We start from the raw sequence: 24,718 nt of genomic DNA on the forward strand, positions 1-24,718 counted from the left end.
TACCATCGATTGAAATTAAAAAAAAAAAAGTGAATGTAATATAAGGGACTGAATGCACTCCTTGAAGGAGGAACAAATGGCACATAGGTGGTTTACTTACTTTTCTTCGTAGGAAGAGGTTTTTTTGGCGTTGTCCCTTGTGTTGCAACTTTTGTTAGGTGAGGTTATTTTATGTTGGCGTTGCGTCCTTGCTCCTTGGAGTTGAAATTTGCAAGCCTCACGTACAAAACAAGTGTAATTTTGTGCTGCTTGATACCCGTGACCACTAGCTAAAGCCCTAAACATAATGCAACAATTCGACAATAGATTTGAGTCTCAATCGTCGGATATTGCAGATTCTCTCGGATAAAGAAATCACTTCTAATTAATTTCAAAATTTGATTTATTTTTTATCAATCCAATTTTTCGACAGTGAGACGAAGAAATCACTTCTTATCAATCTCAAAGATATATTGATTTCTTATCAATCCAGCTTTTCTTGTAGATTCTCAGAAAAAGAAATCACTTCCTCGCATTCTAAAGTTATATACTAAATTGTTAAGATAGTTATATGTAATAGAATGGTTAAATTGTTTTTTAAAGCAAAAGCAAGAATCACAATATATATATATAAAGTAAAGGTAAGAATGTTGCTATTTTTTTTTGGTAGAAACCAAGTTGATTCTCTACTTGAAAGAATCTTATTCGAGTTAAATAAAATTATCAATGAATAATTTTTTTTTTTAATATTTCTCATTTTATCGTTTGAAAACTCAAAATGTGTTTGATTTAAAGGATAAAAAAAAAATAGAACGTAAAAGGTGTGAGTCTCACATGAAAGACTACAACATTATTTTCATCCTTCAAAACAAACACAGCCTTTGGACAAATTATCCATTTTTTATGGTTAAAAACAGAATGTCAAAAAAAATTACAATAAAACACACACTGATTTTGCAAATACTCTATGTATGTAAGATTACTTGTGACGAGTATCTCTCTTTTTTTTTTTTCTTGTGTGCACTCATTGTGATGGACATAAGTCCAAGTTTTTCAGGCTTATAGGTAGAGCCCAAATCCAAGCCCAATTGAGGACATGGGCCAGCACAGATATATGAAAGTGATAAATGCGCAAGTTGGTGGCTTGAATAGGTACATTAGGGAGACAATGAAGAAGTCAAGGTTGGCAGCTAGCATGAAGGACGAAGAAGCTTCCCAGAAAGTGTGCCACATTTAATAAATTAATTGAGACCAGGATGTTCATTTCACTTGGCTGCTTCATGTCGCTGCATGCATCGATCCGAGATAGATACACTAGTGATAGAGATGTTCCCTGCTTATTTCAATTTTTTTTGTATTACTTTTAATCTCAATCAATTGATTAGACTACTTTTGATCTAGACAGGCAATATGAGCACGACGAACTTATTGCCCAAGTAAAACCCTACCAAGACAAAACAAAGTATTCATATTCAATTTCAAACAAAGACCGTGAATGATCTCGTCCAAAAAAAAAAAAAAGGGGATATGACTATTCATATTTATTAGATGAACTAGCCCGGGGATTTGATTATTCTCAACCATGTTCATTTTCAAGGCAACAACTCTCCCTAGAAATATTCTTCTATACTAAGAATATTTATACTTTGAGTAATTCATATATTGATCAATAACCAACAAAGTGCAATACAAGTAGTTGATAATTCAGACCTTTTAAACATATAACAGTAGTTTAATTTTTATTTTTACAAATAGAATAACACTTGTATGGAAAATAATTATCCCTTAGTAGTAGTCTAGAGTCTACCCTTAGTAGTATTAATGATAAAAAATAAATCTTGGTAGTATTAATTCTGTGATACTCCGAAATCTAATAATATATATTTAGGGTCTAAAATACGAGAAATTATTAGATTGTTCTAAAAAAATTAAAAAATATATTATGTAATAACTGATTGGAGTTATAGACCGATAGTGGTCCTAGAATAATAATAATTTATTTAATATATCCAAAATTTACTATTTGGATCTGCAAAGTAAAAAAAGAAAAAGAAAAAGGTAGAAGTCAAAGGATTTTCAAAAGGGTAAGTGATACAAGTTGGCGAAATTGAAAGGAAAAGACAATGATTTGACTGGAGGAATTAAAAAAGAGTGCTTATTCTATCCTAATCCATGGAATATCTTACCAAATAAGCTTAATCCCCAAATAAATATTTTCGAAGGAAACATCCAGGTATCTTCCACACAGCTTGGGCATGCGTCACGCCTTCGTCTCTTCAACTAGCTAGGTTCCACTCATTCAACATTCTAACTCCTGTAATAGATGACATCATGAGAATATTCTCGCCTTATACCCTTCTATTTTTCTATATTTCCATTTAATTTTAATGTCAAGTGAACCTGGGTCAAAAAGCCAGCATAATCCATCCCCTTATACCCATAAATAAACAAAGTGCGTATAGGAAAAAAAGAAGCCGTGAAGATAACTATAAACAAATGGCCAATCCATGCAATTTTTTTTAAAAGGGACAATGTTGTTTGATGAGAAATTTGTCTAATGATTTTGACTTCATGCATGCCTGTGCTTTAATTTATTGGTGTTACGGTGCCACAGTATTTCAGTTTAATATTGGTCTTATTATGGCTAAAAAACAGGAGACCCTAAAATCTAGTTTTTACACTACTAGTATACATGCGTTAATTTGTGTGCGGCGCCGTATTTTTGTTTACTTGTTTTGACGCACGAAAAAATTTTGTTGTTTTTTTTTTCTTTTAGCTAAAAGAATTCACTGTTTTATGATGTACTAGTAAGTTCATGTTAGAAGCACCTTGGCATATGGCAATGACCCATAATTAGTAGTAGTGTTTTTCCTTTTTTATATATAGAAGTATTTTTTTTTTCCATATTATTCACTCCAGTTGTTATTATTTGTCACTTGGTACTGCTGTACACATAGAATATATTAAGAAAAATAATTTTTTTTATTTAATTGTGTTAAGATTTTTAGTACATCATTTAACTCTCTTTTTATACTACTATTTTTTTTATAAGAATGTACGTAATAATTAAGAAAATGGTTGTTAATAAAAAAAATGAAAGTAATACTAGTACTTAATTAAGCATCAACTAATTCAAGTTGTCATGTAGAGAACGTAATTATAGAAATGAAAACACTAGATTAGACATGGATGGGAGGGTATATTATTAATTAATTTCTGACGGGGGCACTGCGATGTTGGTTTTTCGCATAAAAAGCAATGGTGACATGGAGAGAACAGAGAAGGGTCATGATTCATGCATGAACTGAGGAACATTGAATATTCATTAATTAACGTGACATGGCAAATTAATTCCCCCTTATAGTACTCGCATAAGATAATTAATAGAAGAAAAAACGTGTGTAGACTATTCTCCACAAGGTTGGCGTCCAATTTCTTGCAAGACAAGAACCAAAAAATGGAAAAAGTGGTTTAACAAAACACCAAAATACACAGCTAGCTAGCTGATGACGCTGGTTTGCCTACGTGGGCGCCAAAGAACTTTGACGTATGGTTTAAACTCGCCGTTGAATCCCAAGTTTCCACTTACTTTCGTTTCACCCCGGGCAATACCTCAGTTTAGTCTATGATTTTTCTTTTTTTCGACCATGATATTTTTCTAACAAGAAGGTTTATTTCATATTCAAGTAATGAGTAGGATTCCAATTTAGTTAAGATATATAAATTGTTACTATTTATGTCATTTGTTATTAGATTTTGGTTGTGTCTCTTTGGTTCTATAGTATTTTTATTCATTAATATTTTTTCTTTTTTAATGATTTTTTAATATTTTTTTTTCTTTTGATGGAAGATGGTTCTAATCTAAAAATAATTAATTTAAATAACATTGAGTGTCATAAAAAATTAATAAACATCATTTAAAATTTTAGTCTTATAAATAAAAATAGAATAAATAAGAAAAATCAATTTCTTCATTGAAAGACACAGGACACATGTTCCAATGCAAGTATATATATCTCAATCATGTTCAATAACGAGTGAGTAACAGGAAATTAAAATATCTCAATCATATTCACCGCATGAGACATGAATGTGTTAGTAAAATCACATTTATTCGAAAGGATCGTATTGGATTGTCTTAATAAAAAAATAAAAATAAAAAAGCAATTCAAAACAACGATTTTCTAAAAAAATATTTCGGATATTTTTTTAGCTTAAAATTAATCTAAACCGACCTATAAACATCCTTAGTTCTAGTTCATTTGTCCAAACGTCATTAAAGACTTCATTTACGTGGCTAACGGACTACTACTAACTTACGTAAATTTTGTAAATTTATCATCAAATACTTTATCACATGTATTTTTTTTCTTCAAAATATTCATCCTGTTTGGGTGGAGGCAGATTTTTGGCAAATAAACTAAAATAATCTTTTCTAAATTTATAAAAATTAAGATCAACAATTTTAAATTCAAAGAATAAAAACAATCTTACATCAAATTTGAGATAAAAAAATATATTTAAGACAAAGTAAAAAATTCTTCAATTAAATGGGTGTCTTTAACAATGTTAAATATTTACTTTATTACATCATCATAATAAAAATAAAATTATTATTAATAATATTATTAAAAATATTTATAAAAGAATATAACATTAATATTACTAACACACTCGATCTCGTTGTGGATTTTAATAAAAAAAAATATTTGTTTTAATTAATTCCTTTATAATGGTCATCAACAAATTGTAAAATCAATCATACAGTAAATTGGGCAAGATAACGAGATAGCTTACAATTTATAAAGTAGCCAACTAGATCATTTTAGAGAATTTTGGTAGAATTTTTTTTTAAAATATTAATTTAATAAGTTAGTAAAAATAAGTTATGAATGATAAGACATTTATGTATTGTGTATTTAGGAAGATTTTTTTTTCAAAGGACTAATCCCTAGATACATCTATTCCATTTTAGATCTATTCTGAATATATGGATTTTTTTAAGATCTAAATTATATATTTTTTATCTTTATTGTAAGTTTAGAAAAAAATAAATCTAAAAAAATTCTCTGCCAATGGATTTTAAATTTATGCAAAATGTTTTTCTATTTCTAAAAAGTCCAATATATTTGACTTCTTTTATGCAAAAATGTTTAATTTTATTTTAATTAAGTTTTAACTCTTGTTAGTAAATGAAAATCTTATTTAGTTATTCAATAAATAAGCCTTTAAATAACATTTTTTAAAATGTTAGTTTCTAATTTTTTATATTTTTATCTTTTTAATTCTTAATATATTTATTAAATTTTTTGTTTATTTTTTAAAAATAAATTATATTATTTTTTAGTCAATTTAGTAGTTAGTTTTATTGAACTCTTATAATTTAATAAATTAACTGTTGAGCTTTCAGTTACCAACTTTTAACTTTCAGTTAATTTTATCAAACATAAATATAATACATGACTTTGTAAGTTAAGAAATGTATTATTTGTAAAATTTCATATATCCTTATTAATTTACATAAAAAAAACATTCACTAGTACAAAAAAAAACTTTAAATATTTACCGTTTTCAACATTCTAAATCGATGGCATGAGGCAATATATAATCAACTGATATAGAAAGTCAATGCTTTCCAATCGATTCTATGAACGATAGAAAAAATGGCTTACAAATTTCTTGATACGAAGTGATCGTAAATTTTGTCTTTTTTTTATTATATGGGTCGAATTGAGAAATTTAACCGCTCTTTATTTTTGTTTTCATTTGATACAATAGTAATGTCAAATCCTTACTCCGAGTTAGCTTTAGCTTCTTCTCTCTTTTGTTTCATATTTCTTTGAATGTAAATCTCTCATCTGGGAGATATTTATTTGTCTTTGATAAATCTTTCATCATTATTTTGAAGGTTCATGTTACCCAACCAAAAATAAATTAAAGGTTCATGGTCTCTTGTTGACCATGGAAAGTGGAAGCATTGATTCCTTGATGGCAGTGTTTGGAACCTTTAAGCACACTGCTCTTAGCATTCAAACACACTGTTTGATGCCTTCGAACAAAACACACATACCATTTATAAGGAGACATAACGTGGTTATATTTTGGGGGAAAAAAAAGAATGTTAATTAGGTTTTAAAAATGAAGTCATAATCAAAGTGAGAGAGGATTGCGTCATAAAGGAGTGAAGGAGATGCATCACATGAGGTTAGGGTGTGAAAGATGAATACACTGAAAAAGAAAAAATTGATAAACAAACACAGACATAGAGCAAAATGATATTGAAGAGATGTATGCAGAGAAAACATAGCTAGGTTGAACATCTTGGTTGTATAAGAGAAAGATCGATGTAATCTAGGAGTATTAGTTTAAAAATACTTCTTTTTAAGGCAATTTAGAACCATAGTATAAGGGACTGTAAATCAAAGCGATAACAAAAGCATGTACATGTTTCAAAATGAGAAAACTTATAATGATTTTTCTAAATTAGTTGTACTAGAAATCGAAGTTGAAAACACTTTTTACTTTATTAGTTTTTAGGTCTTGCCATGACTTTCAAAATGTTGGAAATAACATTAACATTTTATATCGATGGTAAGAAGAACTACTTTAGAAAGTATTTTTTCAGTGCATAACCGATTGAGAAATAAAGTACTTTCTAAACTAATTCTTAGTATAACTTATTTAGAAAGTATTTTTAAATCAATTATAAAGCAATTGATGTAAAATATTCGCTATAATATCACAAAAAAATTCACCATCTCACACATTACATTAAATTTCAGGATGTAATATAAATTTTCAAGCTAATTTTTTATAATAATTGTAATTTTACCCACCACTATTTTTTAATTAAAACTTTAATTATTATACACATGCATCTTTTGTTTCTCTTTATATTTATTAGCTGATTATTAGTTAAATTTAAATAATATTTTTAATTCCACAAATCAACCATTTATGTTAAACAAAATACGTACATGTGTTCTAATAAAATGAACTATATTTTATTTTATTTATTTCCATCAAGCGTGCTTAAGAAAGCTGCAATATAAAAAAAAATGATGAACTTTTACTCTATCCATTTCGTTTTTTCGATCTATGTATAAACTTGTAAAATAAGAAATGAAAAATTTATTAATATTTTTGTAATAACCAAATTTACATATATTTTTTCTTTTTTTAATATGCACAAATATGTAATCAAAATTTTCACTATATATTGAAGAAATAATGTTACATAGAATTAAACCACCATTTTTCCATCGAGCTGTGCCAAGTATGACAGAACACGTTGATTTTCTCATATTAACTAATAACAAATATTAACGGGGTGTCTTAATCATATTAGTTAAGGAATTACAGTGATTTTTTTTATTAGAATACATAAAATTACATCGCTTATAAGTTTTTCTTAATTTTTTTTTATAATTTTCACAAAACATAATCTATCTTTTTAGTTCATTAAATAATACCCTAAGAAAAATATTAGCAAAAACCCTGAATTAATTTCTACAAAAATGCACAATAATTAATAGTTAATGGTGAAATTTTTTAAATAATTGTTTACTAAAATTATAAAACGAAAATAAAACTAAAATAAGAAATAAGTATTAATCAGTATCTTAGTTAAGAAATTAATAATAAAAAAGAGTAAAATTATAGTAATAGAATATATCTAAAAATATGCTCTGATATTTTTTTTATCTTTAATTCCTTAAAAAGAATCAATAAAAAAAATGTGCAAAAAGGGGAACAAAAAGAAATGCTGAGTAATTTCTGGTTAGAGAATGTCGTGCGGTGCCATGCTTAAGATTCACAATGTGTTGACACGAGGCACGATGTTAGTGGGTAGAACAAGGAACACGACAAGCTTGGGTGGGTGGACTAGACACAATAATTACTATAGTCAACCATGGCTAATAACTATCGAGCCGACATTTTGAAAATATAAGGCACGGCAGCGACAACTGACGTAAGCCATGACACAATCATCAAAAAGCCCGAACACTCTCACGTGCGCCACGCCCACTCCACCACTGCCACGTGGCGGCTGCCGTCATCCCTACATATGTCGAACCTTGTCACACATTATTTTTATTTTTGTTAAATAAATTAATTGTCAAATGGATTTGGCCTCCACCTCAATAACGCACGTGTCGAAATTCACTATGTTTCTTTTATCCCTTCACGCTATAAAACCCACCCAGGGTGTGTCCTCTCTCATACGTTTCAAGTCGCAGAGCAAAGCAAAGCAGAGCCAACAACAAGAAGAACAAAACCAACATCAACAACCACAAGAAGAAGAAGCTTGCAAATTAGAAGAATCTTCAGTTGAAAGGGAAGAACACACAAGAACAAAGAGAGGAAGAAACGCGAATGAAGGGAGAATTAGAGTTGCCACCAGGGTTCAGATTTCACCCCACTGATGAAGAATTGGTGAATCACTACTTGTGTAGGAAGTGCGCGGGTCAACCAATCGCGGTTCCCATCATCAAAGAGGTCGATTTGTACAAGTTTGATCCATGGCAGCTTCCAGGTTCGTTTAATTTCTTATGGGGTTTCGTTTTGTGACTGCAACTAATTGCATAGTTCAATTGATTGATAATGAGTTGGATGATGCAGAAATTGGCTACTACGGCGAGAAAGAATGGTACTTCTTTTCTCCTCGGGATCGGAAATACCCGAACGGTTCACGGCCGAACCGTGCCGCCGGAAGCGGCTATTGGAAAGCCACCGGCGCCGATAAGGCGATCGGAAAACCGAAAGCGCTAGGGATCAAGAAAGCTCTGGTTTTTTACGCCGGAAAAGCCCCCAAAGGAGTGAAAACCAATTGGATCATGCACGAATATCGCCTCGCCAATGTTGACCGATCTGCCTCCAAGAAAAACAACAACAACTTGAGGGTATGTCCCAAATTGTAATTTCACTAGTTTTTCTTTTATGGGCAAATATTAATTTTGTTAGAATGTTAGTTTTCTTGCAATCTTTTTTCTGTTTCCCTTATTCAATTCACCTTATATCTCCAATTTGACTAAAATTTTGATTAGAAAAGGATTAGAATTGCATAAGTTTTGATCTTTCAGTTTTTTTTTATTTTTATAAAAATGGATCTGATTTTGTTGTGTTATGGTGCACAGCTTGATGATTGGGTGTTGTGTCGAATCTACAACAAGAAAGGGAAGATTGAGAAATACAACACGACCGCACCGAAGATGAATCTTGAAATGATTCATAGTTTTGAGCACGAGAACGAGACGAAGCCTGAGATTCATAAGCTTGGAAATGAGCAATTGTTGTACACGGAGACTTCAGATTCGGTGCCAAGGTTGCACACGGACTCGAGCAGCTCGGAGCACGTGGTTTCGCCCGATGTGAGGTGCGAGAGGGAAGTGCAGAGCGACCCCAAGTGGAATAACGATGATTATGATCTGGGCCTACAGCTAGAAAACGCGTTTGATTTTCAGTTTAATTACTTGGACGATAATAACCTTTCCGTCGACGATGACCCCTTTGGCACTGTTCAGTACCAAATGGGTCAGCTCTCGCCCTTGCAGGACATGTTCATGTACCTACAGAAGATGTGAAAACGATACGTTTTTTTTGGACAAGATGATGGGACCCGCAAATATCTTTATTATTTTTTTGTAGTAAAAGTCAGCATTTGTGTGCAATTGCATTGCACCTAACATTTTGTGGACTAGGCCAAGCTTAGTAAACTATTCTTATTCTTTGTTCTAGAGAGATCAGGGAATGTGGAATTCGGTTGAAATGAGCTAGTATTTGGATTGGATCTTGGTGTAAAGAGAACAAAAAAAAAAAAGGAGAAAAGGAGTTAGGTGTTGCAGTAAGTAAAAAGTAAGCCGAATGATGGATGATAGGATATTGGAGGGTTAATGAGTAGGTGTAAGGAAAATTCTTGTTCCATTGCTATTCCAGTATGATTTTTTCATATATTTTGTAATATACCAACTTCTGCTTTTCAATTCAAAGGAAACAATTGAATGAAAAATCTTCCATTCAAAGGATGGAAATGATGGTGCAGCCTAGCCTGGCCTCGAGTGTTGTACATGTTTGACACTTTGTACTATATATATATATATATATATGAGTTTGTCTTAATCTGTGAAGTAAATGTGGTTATGGGCAGAACAGAACAGAAACAACGCCAAAAGAAAAGAACTTGCAGTAAAATAATCAAAATATTCAAAACACAAATCAACTGCCCATGTAATAAAATACTAAGTTGATAATGTTTTACGGAATTATCCGGTATATAAAATTGTCTATAATTGATGATGTTGCTACAACCAAGTTTGAATAGATCCGAAAATGTTGAGAAACAACATGGATTGATAATAATGAAATCTGCCAATTAATTATAGAATCAAGAGATGCACCTAATATTTGCATCAACCTGCACTATTCTATTTTGACTCTTCGCTTTGCCATTCCAAATTAAATCCTTAAAGCCGTGGAATCAAACTAATGTGATATTATTGTATATGACTGGTTACTTAGCAAGTTTAACCAGTCCGATATATAGGCTATAAACAGAAATAATCAGGGTAGACCTCTATACCACGTAGCAACATACTACTGTTAAACACAACATATTGCTATCTAATCAAGCAGATTAACACTCGTATTATACAACCACCTTAGTAGCTACTATTTGATGATGATAAAAACACCGTATGGCTTTCTTTTATGATCAAATGCTTACATCTCTTGATTTTGGAACCTGGTCACAATCTGCTGGTGTCCAACCAATCAACTGCTTGTCGTTGTCAAATACCATTACTTTGTTTAGCATGGATATGTCTGCATAAACAGAACCAGGGATTTTATAATGCAGTTTTTCATTTTGAGTTTTGGTTAATTAACTGCTAAACAGGCTAAGAACAGTAGAACTAAAAGTGATAATATCCATTATCCAAAACAAGCATCAGAAAAAATAGAGAGATAGTAACAACATTCCTACCTCCAATTAGGTTCAGATCCCCCATCCCTACTTCAGAGCCGTTTAGAATGCCCAAGCAAACATTTCCCATGTTCTGGCAGAATAATTTATTAGCATTCATACATGAAATGTGTCTGTTACTTTAAAAAAGGTCAATCTAGAACAAATTGATTAGGTGGAACTCACTGATATTATCAGATATGCTTCAGGAGGCATTTCAAATTGAGCTTTACTTCTCCCATTGCTGGTGAAACTAAGCACGATTGGCTTGAAGTATTTTCTTACTTCATATATGCTTCTGAAAGGTCTTCTACCACGCCAACAGAGAGGGAGAGTTTGATCATCATGTGCTTCTTTTAGGGGTTTTCCACCTGATTCCTTCCCCAACTACATTTGGAAATTAAACGAAAAGATTCATGTTAAGTAACATGTCAATATTTTATTTTTTTTGGTATTATTGAAGAAATGCTTTATTTCTATTTTGTCTTTCAAGCAATTCAAATCTTGCATGATGAAAATTGACATGATATGAGCTCTGTAATGTCTGGTGCATTGAATAGGCTTGCAATTTAAGGATTATTAGTGAATGTTTTCAACTGACCCAAGAAATTAGTGCTTGGTAAGCATATGGGTTGAAATAGGTGTAAGAACTCCCAGTGTCAAAAACAGCATGAAGACTTCCAATCCCACTCTTCTTCCCTCCAAAAAGAAGCTCAGCTGCCCCAGCTGCTGAGTAATGTTTGCTGAGACAGATCACAGAAATGAGATCTCAATCTAGAGAAAGAACTTGAACTTATGACAATGCATGTGGAAAATGTAAAATGGGGATGTGACATATGAAAATGTACTTACTAATCTCTGGATGACATTGGAGTCCAAGTTAGTCTAGAAGAATCATAAACATCTCCAAAGAAGATATACCCTCCTCCTTGTGCACTCAAGCAGTGCCCAATCACATTTCGCACCAAACCCTGACTATTCAGCTGTGATGTCAAGCTGGTTTTTCCCCTGCCAAGGCCAAGCATTCCATCTAGTGGGTGGTGAGAAGGATCTGGAAAAATCTGATCATATCCACATCTGCAAAATGGAAAAAAAGAAAAACACATAAGATTAACTAAAGAAATTTTACTTCTCAACAAAATACATGTGATACCAGTACTAGCTTTAGGTCTACCAGTAAAAATATATTTGCTATTAGTATTTATAAAATAAAAAAGAACCCATATGTTGACAAAAATATCACATATGTTAGGAAAAAAGTCCTACATATTTAAAGTAAAAAATTTCTTTTAAAATTTGCTTTAGGCCTAACTTATCGTTGGGCTGGTCTTGTGTGGTAAAATTATCATGAATATGCAAGGTTGCCATGATCAAATGATATTTCTGAAGTCTGAAAATATAAGGCATAAAAGTAAGAAGTAAGGAAGTAAAACTGGTTTGAGCTATGATACTAACCCAAGTGCCATACGAACTTTGAGTTGGACTCCGTTTGTAAAGTTGAGGGTGTAGACATCATGGAGAAGTACACCGAGGGATGAGTAATGATCTGCATACTGAACTTCGTAGTCACACTGATGTGGGACTTCACAGTCGTAGTTATCACTGTGGTGCAAGGATGCACAGAGGGAATGCCTGCAGGGCACAAAGTCATTGCTTGGTCTGTATAGTGGATGTGGTGTCTGAAAATAAGTAACAAATATTTAAGACTATATTAGTAGGAGATTGAAATCAAACAGATTAATATTATTCATGTATCTATTTGCTAAGATAAGCCTATCCTCCAATCTCATCTCAATTGTTATTACATGTAAAGATATAATCTAGGTTGAATGATTAAGAGAAAAGAAAAGAGGAAAAAGATCATGAATTTGATGTTTTTACAGTAAAAATTAATATTCTAAAACAAAATTAACATTTGTCTATAAAAAAAAGTTAATATGACATGTTTTCTAGGGAAAAAAACTTTATTAATTTCTGCAGGTGATTTTGAACATTGGTAGTGAGTGAATATTCGTTCACCTGAGAGCAACGGGAACAAGGGGCATCACATTGAAGCCAGGTGAGGTCGCTACCCGTGTCAATATCTAGAAAATATGGCCTGGGTGGTTGGCCGATGTTGAGAGTAACATTATAAAACCTGTGAACGTTGAAAGTAATGGTGACTTATGTTAGAGGCGTATATATATATATTTCAAGATGTGTCAAGTTAAAAAAAAAAAAAATTGCCTACATATCATACATGAATGGACATAAATGTATTTATTAATTTAACTCAAATTAAATAATATTTGATTTTCATCGTGTGAAAAAAGTTAAACTAATATATCAGAAGTGAGATTTGGATTAGACTGTGATTTAGTAATTGGGAGGCACTTGTGCTCTTTAACCCAGAATCAAAAAAATTTATTTACTAATTGAGACTTTTATGAGTTTCAACCTTTGGATGAAAATTAATAGTTTATATTTAAGTCGAATTTACCAAAATAATGAATGAATTATTTGATCTTCATCAAACAATTTTGATAACTGATTCCATGAAGGCATGTATAATGTATTCCCTGACCAGAGGCAATCAGGACCAAAGAAAAAATAAAATAAAAATGGGAAGAAAATCCATGAAGGTGTTTTTATTTATTCTAGTTTATTGTTTTTTAACCCATCATGAGATATTTTTTCATATATACATATACATTTGACATTGGTTTAAGAAGTTGAAAATCAAATATTTGACCAAATAATTAAGGAAGTTGGTTATATGCTTAAGATGTTAAGCCAAGTTAGTTATCCAATACAGTGGATCATGATTATTAGTGTTCTTTCCTAGAATAAAAAATATTATCTTAAAATTTTAAAATGTAAATTTAGGTTTAACTTAACATAAAAAATTAGATTAAAAGATGAGGATTATCTTTTATTTATATATTTTATCTTAATTTTACCTCTCTAATTTACGTGGGACTTAAAATTTAAAGAGGGCCCAAGCAGGAAAAGGGATGAACAAAACGAGAGTGGAGAAAGAAAAGCATAAAGTGAATTTAACTGAAGAACAAAAAGAAAGATTAAGAGAAAGGAAGGTCCTTTTACACGTACCCAACTGGGTAAACATTGCCGTGAACCGGGAACACGACGGATGAGCCAGCACGAAAACGGTTTAGTATGTATGGTGACGACGACGAGGACGACGATGAAGCCTCATCTGGATGAAAGGAGCTCCTTCCACTGGAACTTTTGTGTTTACTACCAAACCAAGCAGAACAAGTAGAGGTGCTGAACAAAACTAGCAGAACCAAAAATCCCAACTTCCATGACTTCATCTTTGAATTCGTTCAACCATATAACGATGACGAGAGAAAAGGATATGAAAATGGGTACGTTGCGTGTTTCAGTAAATGCATGAAACATTTTTATATCAAGGTGTCGGTCCATAAAGGCTTTGCTTCAATCATTAAAACTGGGATTTCTTCTAATGCATTTTTTGTCCGGGTGCTTATTCTTTCCTTCGTTGCATCAACCCTCCTAGCTCCCATAAATATACCCTTCAATTTTCTTTTTCATTTATATTAAAATTATCTTTTTTTTTTCAATGTACATTTTACATTTCTCACTTATTACTTTATTAGTATGACATTGCGCATGTTATTTGAATCTCACATGAATATGAGAATCCTGATAATAGGTGATTTATAAGTATTTTTTTAAACATTTGTAAATCTTGAATGATTTGGTGATCACAAAATCCAACTCACCTATTTTTATCAACAAAAAGAAATATGCTGTTATTTTTCTCTTTTTTTAAAAAAAGGTATGCTTTTTTAAAATTTCAACTTGTTAAGATTTACATAAATTTCCGGTATATAGTATTAAAGATTTGCGTGTATTCCTACTGCTCAAATCCTAAGCTCGATAATGTCCCTTTTTATTTGTTGCACGATAAGTATCAGATTGTTATACTTTGAGATATATAATGAACATAAATTAAAGTAAATAAAAAAAATAAAAAGATTAAAAGAGTCTTGAAACTTTGACGCTTACTCTCACTTTTCAGCTAAACTTGTAATCTTGAAAAAGGCCACATAATGTATCAGGCACGCAAATTACTGTTATAAAATTTAAAATTTCTGTTATTATATATAATTAGAAAAATGTTGAAGAACAAATGACCTGATGAGCATATTGAACATTAAACGGTAAACATTTCATGTTAATTGAGTTTTTGACATTTTTCTTTAATTCTGTTAAAAATATGAACACGTGATAGAGTTGGGCACTTCCCTTCCTTGCATGACTGCCTCATTAGAGAGGCTGTATAGAACTATTATATACACTCATCAAACAATTACTCTAATTCAAAGGAGAAAGAATGCTGCACATCGATGTTCAAATAAAAATAATTGTTACAAACAAGCTTGAGGAGTAAAAAAGACTGATTAAAAAAAAAACCCAGTGTGTTTGGGCACCCATTTTAAATGCGTGTATTTTATGATTTTCATGTCAAAATGGAATTTTGATGCGAAAACTAAGAATTATTATCACGATTAAGTTAGTTACAAGAAATTATTTTATTTGAATAGTTAGTTGGTTATGAAAGTTAGTTAGTTACTAAAAGTTATTTGAGTAAGTTAGTTGGTTACTCAAGTTAGTTATTTTTTGTCTTTATATAAATAAATCAACTTTGTAATATTTAGATGAATAAATCCTCAAACTGCTTTTCATTTATCTTTCATTTCTGATATGGTATCAGAAGTTTTTGCTTCCGTGCCTTTTGTTCCCTATTGAAGCTATTTCTTTTTTTTTTCTCTCATGGCCATGGCTGCCATTGATAATTCTAACCCCTTCATTCTTCATTCTTGCGACAATTCTGGCATTACCTTAATTTCTCATCCTCTTAGCGGTGAAAACTACAATTCTTGGAAGAAAGCAATGTGCATGGCTCTTCATGGGAAGAACAAATATGGGTTTGTCGATGGTTCAATTCCTGAACCTGCTTTGGGTCACTCAACTCATGTTTTGTGGCATCGCAATGATAGTATCATTTCATCCTGGCTCCTTAATTCTTTATCCAAAGAAATGCAAGTAAGTATCTTACATCGTTCTTCTGCCGAAGCAATCTAGGATGATCTTCAAGAACGTTTCGAGCAACGAAATGGTCCTTTAATTTTTCAACTTAAGCATGACTTGATCACTCTGCAACAAGGTTCCATGTTTGTTTCCTCTTTCTACTCCAAGCTTCGTTCTCTGTGGGAGTCATTATCAAAACTGAAGCCCTCACATAGCTGCACCTATGGAGGAATTAAACCTTGGTGCGATTTTGAACAAATGGAGTATGCTATGTAGTTCTTGATGGGGCTGAACAAATCCTTCTCTATTATCAGAGGTCAAATTTTATCCATGGATCCCTTTCCCTCAGTAACTAAGGTTTTTGCCTTAGTTGTTCAAGAAGAAAAGCAAAAGGAAATTGGTGCTTCCACCTCTGCTAGTGAAGTTTCACATGCTTTTGCCTTGAAGACTTCTTCTGCTGCACGCAGTCATCCTGACAATCGCTTCAAAGGATCTTCTAAGAATCGCCCCTTGTGTGCTCATTGTGGTATGCTAGGTCATACTTAGGATCGTTGCTTCAAGTTGCATGGTTATCCTCCAAATTATAAGAGGACTGATTTTTCCTCAAAAGCAAAGAAACATTCTTCTTCTTCTTCACCACCACACAAGGTTGCTCAACAAGTATCTGTTGATATGTCTCACTCACAACCTTCCTCTGGTGACTCGGGTTCCCAGTTTCAGCTTACTGCCCAACAATATAGCTAATTGATGAATCTTTTAGAAAGTCATGCTACCAATGTTGTCATCCCTCAAGGTGTTTCTTCTGCCAGTGGTATGATCCTTCCTACATCCACTTCTAATTTTCTTCATGATTGTTGGCTTTTAGATTTTGGTGCCAGCATTCATATTTCTTGTTCCCTTCATCATTTTTTATCTTACCAACTTGTTTCTGATAAAACTGTCACTCTGCCTAACAATGATGTTATACCTATCCTTGCCATTGGTTCGGTTTGCTTAACCAATACCTTAATCTTGCATAATGTTGCCTACATTCCTAAATTCAAATTTAATTTAATTTCAGTTAGTGCTCTTCTAACCAATCCTAATTTGTCCATTTCTTTTTCTCAAAATGAATTTGATATTTAGGAGAAGCAAGCTTGCAAGAGGATTGGTAGAGGGGATCTCATCCAAGGCCTTTATGTCTTAGATCTCAAGGACACTCTTGATTGCAAATTTACTTTTTCTGTTATCAATTCACATACAAATTCCATTCCTTGTAAAAATGCTCATATTTGACATTCTAGATTTGGTCATATCTTAGACAAAGTTTTCAAACATTTGAATAATAAAATTGGTCTGCACCTTTCTCCCAATTTCTCTTCTTCTAATTGTTATGTTTGTCCTCTTGCTAAATTTAGAAGATTATCTTTTCCTAACTCTAACCATTTATCTGAATTACCATTTGACTTAATTCACTGTGATATATGGGGTCCCTATGCTCACCCTACCTATAAGGGAAGGAGATTTTTCCTTACATTGGTTGATGACTGCTCAAGATTCACTTGACTATTTTTGCTTAAGCGCAAATTTGAAGCTTCAATCTATGTGCAACAATTTTTCACCATGGTTCAGACTCAGTTTGGTGTATCTAGCAAATGCCTTAGTTATGATAATGCTAAGGAACTTGCCCTCACTCAGTTTTTGGCTTCCATGGGCACTCTTCATCAATTTTCCTGTGTTGAAAGACCAGAACAAAATTCAGTAGTGGAAAGGAAGCATCAACATCTGCTCAATGTTGCCAGAGCTTTGTTTTTTCAGTCTAAAGTTCCTATCTCATTCTGGGGTGATTGTGTTACCACTGCAACTTTTCTCATCAACAGAACCCCTTCACCATTACTATAACACTGCTCACCCTACAATATTATGTTCAAAAAGGAACCTGACTATCATGCCTTAAGAAATTTTGGTTGTTTAGCATTTGCTTCCACTCTTCCATCATCAAGGAACAAGTTTTCTCCTCGAGCAGTGCCTGCAATTTTATTGGTTATCCCCAATGTTATAAAGGATACAAGTTGTATAGCCTAGACACTAAGAAATTTTTTGTGTCCAGAGATGTTGTCTTTCATGAATCCATTTTTGCTTTTCAAACCATTTCACAGCCTCAAGTCATTCTTGATCCTTTACTTGATTTGATTATCCCCATTCCCATCACTAATACCTTACCTAACCCTGACCAAACTCGTAGCCAATCACCACAGCCACTTAATACCTTTAACCATGACCCAACTGATTCACCCTCAATCCCTGGCTTAGATCATCCTCACATTTTGCCCTCTGTCACCTTAAGAAGGAGTACACGGCACTTTAAGCATCCCTTATACTTGTCTGATTATGTAATATCACAATCTCAGGCTGCATATCCCATCCAACATCATTGTTCCCTGTTGCCTCTTAGCCCCCCTTACATAGCTTTCATTAATCACATCTCAGCTATCTATGAACCTTAGTTCTATCATCAAGTTGTTCCTTATCCTGAACTGTGTCGAGTAATGCAAGAGAAAATCCAAGCTCTTGAAGCAAATTCCACTTGGACACTTGTTCCATTACCACCTGATAAGCACTGTATATGATGTCGATGGGTGTATAAAGTTAAATACAAAATGGATGGCTCTGTAGATAGATACAAAGCTTGATTGGTTGCCAAAGGTTATACTCAACAAGCTAGGATCGATTTCTCTGATACATTCTCTCCAGTAGCCAAACTTACCACTGTGAGAGTTCTGCTTTGTGTTGCTACTACTAGAAACGGGTGCCTCCTCCAATTGGATGTTAACAATGCTTTTTTGAAGGGAGATTTGTTTGAAGAAGTTTATATGGAACTTCCCAAGGGATACAAGTCAGCCAATCCTTCATTGGTATGCAAATTGAACAAATCATTATATGGCCTAAAACAAGCCTCTAGACAATGGTTCTGTAAGTTCTCCACTACTCTTCTTAGTCATGGATTCCATCAATCCAAGCATGATTACTCCCTTTTCACCATTGGCTCAAGAAATTCCTTAGTCATTTTACTAGTATATGTAGATGACATCATCCTATCAGGACCCAATCTTGCCTCTGTACAAGCTGTTCAGATCAAAATTGAAAATCCTTGGCCCTTTGAAATATTTTCTTGGATTAGAAATAGACAAATCCAACATAGGTATCTCATTATCCCAACAAAAGTATGCTCTATCTCTTTTGGAAGATACAAGTTTATTGGCTTGCAAACCTTCCAATATACCAATGGATCCCAATCTGAAACTCAATCTTCATAATGGAGACTTACTCCCTGATCCATCAATGTACAAAAGATTAATTGGTAGATTGCTTTATTTGACCATCTCACGACCTGATATCACCTTTGTTGTGAATCGATTAAGTCAGTATATGAAAGCACCTAGAGTTCCTCACCTACATGTTGTTCATCATCTTCTGTAGTATATCAAATCTGCTCGTGGACAAGGTTTGTTTTTCCTTGCTAAAAACTCTCTCAACCTCATTGCCTTTGCTGATGCTAATTGGGCCAGCTGTGTTGATACTAGAAGATCCACTTCTGAATTTTGTGTCTTTTTGGGAAACAACCTTCTTTCTTGGCATTCTAAGAAACTATCCACTATTTCAAAATCATCCACTAAAGCTGAATAGCGTGTCTTGTCTTCTGTTACTAGTGAAATTGTTTGGTTAAGCAAGTTACTTCTTTACTTTGAAGTTGATGTGCCTTCTGTGATGCTATTTTGTGATAATAAATTTGCTATAAGTCTTGCTTCAAACCCTGGTCATCATGAACGATCCAAGCATATTGACATTGATCATCATTTCATCCGAGAATATGTTCAGTCCAAAGTAGTCAAGCTTGTCCATGTCAAGAGCTAACACCAAGTTGCAGATGTTTTTACAAAAGCACTTTCAGGTTTGGTTTTTGGTAAATTCATTGTCAAATTGGGAATGATTAACATCTATTCACCAACTTAAGGGGTATCACGATTAAGCAGTTGCAGTTAATTACAAGAAGTTATTTGAATAGTTAATTGGTTATGACAGTTAGTTAGTTACTCGAAGTTATTTGAGTAAGTTAGTTGATTACTCAAGTTAGTTATTTTCTGTCTTTGTATAAATAAACCAACTTTGTAATACTTTGATGAATGAATCTTTGAACTGCTTTTCATTTATCTTTATTTTTTTATAATTATCTAAAAATTCATGTCAATTTGAGTTCACAATCGTTTTTAAACACACACTAAGTGCTGGTGTGTTTAAGCTAGAATGAATTTTTCTTATGGTAGACTCGTAGTATATGCTTTAACGTAAAATTTGTTGTTAAGATTATTTTAGACACATTTCAAAGAGTTTTTTTAAGGAACATTTCAAATAGGTTTAACTTTTAAGTGTATAAAATTAATTTTATCAAAAATAATTTTATTTATTTTTAAAACAAATAAACACTAACATTCTGATGCCATGAGATAACATTCCTGAAGAAGAACAATATCGGTGCCTCAAAGGCTAAAAACTAATCGCACACTTGTTCGGAGGAGAATGCCAAATCAGGTGTTGGTATCGCCATTTTTTGGGTCGTTGACTAGATAGAAAGAACAAGGCCCAGACATAACCTAAAACATCAACAAGCCCAAACAGACGAGGCCCAAACATATTTTGAATCCGATATGATCTTTGTAAGAAACCAAACTCTATATTTAAAATTGTATATTTAAGACTTTAATTTAAAACAATTTACATTCACATGCTCGATAATTATAGTTATTTCTTTATCTCAATTTTATAATGATTTTTTAAAACAAGCAACTTTTTTTAAAAAAAAAAGAGCTAAACTGAATATATTATTCACGTTGAATAAATATTTTAAATAAAAATAAAATAATAAATTGATATAAATATAATATATTAATAATTTTATAAGATATGTAGCTTATGAGATAATATTTTAAAATTTTAATTAAAATATGAAAATTAGTATCATGCATGATAAATTTGTTTATTTTTATAATAATTACTTTAAAAATATAAAGTATTATAGAGTATCAGTTGATATTGTACTTAAAATTTAAAATTTAAATTCTGATAAAAGAAACAAATTTTAAATATTTAATTAAAGTTAAACTCTTTTACTATATAATGATTAAATTTTGCTAATAGGAATGAATATCTAATTCAGTTGTCTTTAGCGGACGAAATTGATGTTATTTGAATTAAAATCTAGCTTCTGTCCTTTATTGTTCTGATTATATAAAAAAAAATAATGGTGGTAGTAATTCAGTCAAAGCCACTAAATTACCGAGAAAATGTCAAGACAAATATTCTCATACACAACAACTGTTTGAGCATTGAGTCAGTCCAAGACAAAAGTAACATTACAGAAGAGTTTAGAAACACTTTACAAAACATAATGAGGACGTAGAAGTTAGATGCTTAACAAAAATGGGACAACTCAATCCTTAACGAGATCAAATAAAGAAAAGAAAAATATCCATTAATTCATTGACTCAAAATTTGAAAACCGAGCATAATAATTAATATAACAAAAGCTATGGGTCCCGTGCCAGTAATGTATATCACTATAGCCCCATTTCATTCCTTGTAAAGAGGAAATTTGAGTGAAAACTGAAAAGTGCTACCTTTCGGCTTGCTATTATGGTAGTATAACATAAGTCCATAACATCATGCATCCATTCCAAGGATGAATAATACTATCCAGCAATTAGGGTGGAAACATTTCAGATCAAGTATTGACGAGTTTAAGTCTAATTTATTTATCTGTTAGATGTTATTGTTTGGACAGTCGAACTTAAGTTTATTATTAATATTAATAATTATAATATATATATATATAATATAAATATTATATATTTATATAAACAGGTCAATCTATCAAATTTAATATACTTGTTTTAAAGCCTAAAATCTGATATTTAAAAAAAAAAAATTTAAATCTGACCTAATTTTACTTTATCACTCTTTTTTATATATATAAAAGCTAAATACAATAGCAACATATTTATAAAACTCATAATTCTTACTCCATTACTTAATAAAATCTTTCTTAATTGACCCTCCCAGCAACATAGTTAATTTGCTAAAGTGAAGGTGAAAAAAGAAGAATGAGAAGGACAAGACATGTCTTGTGAGGTGTGACTTATGATTCGTTAAGCCAAGGCAAGGCAAAGAAAGCAAAGATGCTTCCACTAAAGCTGGTTCGCTCTCTGGTCTTAGGTGAAACCATCAACCACAACCCTCATCACATCCTAACCCAAAATCACCACCATAATAGTGATGATGAAAATAAAACCTATGGCACTTCAAAACCCCACCATCATACAAGAAGGAGAAGAAGAAGAAGAAAGTACAAAACCCCTGGCCTCATATTCCTCCCAACAAAAGAGATCATAAGAGACACATACAGGCTTGCCACCATTGCAAGAGACTTAGGTCTAGACTTGTACCCTACACCATCCCTCTCTCACATCATCTTCTCCAACCCATCATCATCCAAACCCTCATCACTATCCATTTCTTCTTCTTCTTCTTCTTCTTGCTCCCTCCCAAGCGACGCCGTTCCCATCCCCTTCCCTTCCCTCTCCGCAACCCCACTCGCTCACCTCCGCTGCTTCCTCACGCTCTCCCCACGCGCCTTCAAGATCGTTCTTTTCAACTCCGACCACCACCCAGACGCCGCCGGCACCGCCGGAAACTGGGACTGCGGCTCTTTCTCTCTCTACTCTAGGGTTGTTGGTGTTCGCGTTGACACCATGGAGGAGTTTTGTCGGATTCTTGCCGGAAAAGGTTGGAGCTTTTACAAAACCAAGAAAAACCCTTCTTCCGATCAGCGCCGCGGCGGCGCCTTTTACCTCTTCAGAAGGGTGGATGTGAACCGAGTTCGGGTCGGAGCTCTGGTGGATGGGGCGTGCAGGGTGAGGGAGTTGAGGTTGCCGCACTTGGATTTTGGAAATGCTCCGTTGAGGATTTTGCAGTATATTTTGTTGATGACTGATGATATCTTCTGTTTGGCATGAAATTGGTAAATGTTTTATCAGTTTCTGCATTATTTTTCTTCTGTTAAGTAGTTTTTTTTTATAAAAAAAATTAATTTTTATGAGTTTCTTATAGTTATTATAAAAGTCAGGCATCTACCATAGAAGACAATTTTTGTGGTTGGATGATTACGATTTACAAGTGTAATTGGTACTACATTCTAATTAAATTTTTTTTTTTTGGAAAAGTAAAATAAAATGCATTGTGTTGATTGGATTTTTGGGGGGTGTTGGATGATGACAAGAGATGGACAACAAATTGGGGACATTTGGTTTGGTCTTTGCAATGTGTAGTGTTGGAAGTGATGTTCTGCGAAGCTGGGAAAGAGGTTGAGCCTTTGAACTGTTAGAAGGGGCAAATTGATTCAAACTATGTATCTTGTCATCTCTTGTACTGGGATTGGATTCTTGATGACTTAAGCCCGATGGTGAAGGAAATGGAATTAAAACATGGAGAGGTAAAAATGTTGCAAGTGCTTGAATGATGAGAGGCTAACTTTTTTATTTCATTGAGAAGCCAAAACCTTTTGGGATGCCTCTAGTTTTAGTCTGCCACAATCAAAACCATGTAAGAATGGAAGGTTTGTGCTGCCTGGGCCCTGGATATACATTGAACACTCATGATTGTGCAAACTTCAAGTTCAATTCTTGAGGCTTTTTGTGGAAGGGAACGAACCTGAGAAATTAGCTGAAGAGTTTAGTGTTGATGTGGAGAGATATGCCATGACAGCGGGCTGCATTTGGTATGTGATCATGTGAAGCCATTATTTCCACATCAAATCAAAACACCACAAAATGTGACACATCCAAACACAAGTATTTTGCAAATTCTTAACATTCATTGCCAAATGACACCTTCGCAATGGTTGGCAAGAATCTGCAAACTACTCATTTGGGTGTGTCACATTACATGGTATTTTGATATGATGGATTCCTTTAATTTCTGTCAATGAACTGTGTTTATTCGGTGTCCTTTAGCTTGAGGCTAATGACCAATGGAAGCAGATGGGATATCCTCATCCACTCCACACCCGTGCAAAACTGGAAGATGATGGTGGTGCCACCTTCTGTGTGGTCATCTATGAATGCAGTTACAGTTGACCAGTTACTTAAGAGAATGCTACCTTAAGACCTGCAATTCCCTTTTCTTGTTTGTTTACATACTACAATATGATTGCAGCCACCTATATTCAGCTTCTCAATTAGTCATATCTATCAATGCTTCTTTTAACCAATAAAGATGTAGTTATTACCACATCTTCTGTTGAGTTGATATGTAACTCCAACCATTTATCCCAACAAAAGCATGTGCAATGACTGAATTGGCCGATTCCATCTTTGCAATAGTAATTATCCCCTTTATGATAGCCTTTACCTGTAAGAGGTCTATGATCACTTGAGTTCCCTTTGTTTTATGAGGCGCGCACGGAATATTTTAGCTCTTAAATCACTTGAGAACTATTGGTTTCAAGAGAACTGAAGAGGAAGACCATCAAATATGAATGTTTATTTATCAGTCATGACTGTAGTTTGTCCACACCAACCAGTAACTATCATCATGAGGATTGTCCCATTGAAAAAAAATACTAGATTTCTGTTTTTTTTTTTGTCATATTTCTTTAGATCAATAACTTGCAATCCTATATTATTTCTT

At 32.9% G+C, this 24,718-nt stretch overlaps 3 protein-coding genes across 5 annotated transcripts; 2 read left to right on the forward strand and 1 right to left on the reverse strand.

Moving 5' to 3' along the window:
* Positions 1 to 8,196: 8,196 nt before the first annotated feature.
* On the forward strand, positions 8,197 to 10,045 carry LOC114415825 (NAC domain-containing protein 2-like). Its single transcript, XM_028380687.1, has 3 exons — positions 8,197 to 8,515; positions 8,602 to 8,882; positions 9,117 to 10,045. Exons 1-3 carry the CDS (start codon positions 8,356 to 8,358, stop codon positions 9,561 to 9,563), a joined length of 888 nt encoding a protein of 295 aa, XP_028236488.1. The 5' UTR covers positions 8,197 to 8,355; the 3' UTR covers positions 9,564 to 10,045.
* Positions 10,046 to 10,332: 287 nt separating this feature from the next.
* Positions 10,333 to 14,328, reverse strand: LOC114415824 (aspartic proteinase Asp1-like). The gene is made up of 8 exons (XM_028380686.1): positions 14,030 to 14,328; positions 12,959 to 13,076; positions 12,395 to 12,618; positions 11,792 to 12,016; positions 11,541 to 11,682; positions 11,126 to 11,326; positions 10,961 to 11,033; positions 10,333 to 10,800 (listed from the first exon to the last, which is right to left on the reverse strand). The coding sequence occupies exons 1-8, from the start codon at positions 14,251 to 14,253 to the stop codon at positions 10,691 to 10,693; spliced, it is 1,317 nt and encodes a 438-aa protein (XP_028236487.1). The 5' UTR covers positions 14,254 to 14,328; the 3' UTR covers positions 10,333 to 10,690.
* Positions 14,329 to 22,105: 7,777 nt separating this feature from the next.
* Positions 22,106 to 24,672, forward strand: LOC114415826. Of its 3 annotated transcripts, none has more exons than XR_003667416.1 (2): positions 22,106 to 23,807; positions 24,043 to 24,672. XR_003667416.1 is itself a non-coding variant. In XM_028380689.1 (2 exons), exon 1 carries the CDS (start codon positions 22,210 to 22,212, stop codon positions 23,044 to 23,046), a length of 837 nt encoding a protein of 278 aa, XP_028236490.1. In that variant the 5' UTR covers positions 22,106 to 22,209; the 3' UTR covers positions 23,047 to 23,051; positions 23,254 to 24,672. The 3 variants fall into 3 exon arrangements, 1 of the variants encoding a protein (XP_028236490.1); XR_003667417.1 differs by having other exon boundaries at positions 24,070 to 24,672; XM_028380689.1 differs by having other exon boundaries at positions 22,106 to 23,051; positions 23,254 to 24,672.
* The last annotated feature ends 46 nt before the right edge of the window (positions 24,673 to 24,718 follow it).

This window comes from Glycine soja, chromosome 6, assembly GCF_004193775.1.
Source record: "Glycine soja cultivar W05 chromosome 6, ASM419377v2, whole genome shotgun sequence".
NCBI lineage: Eukaryota > Viridiplantae > Streptophyta > Magnoliopsida > Fabales > Fabaceae > Glycine > Glycine soja.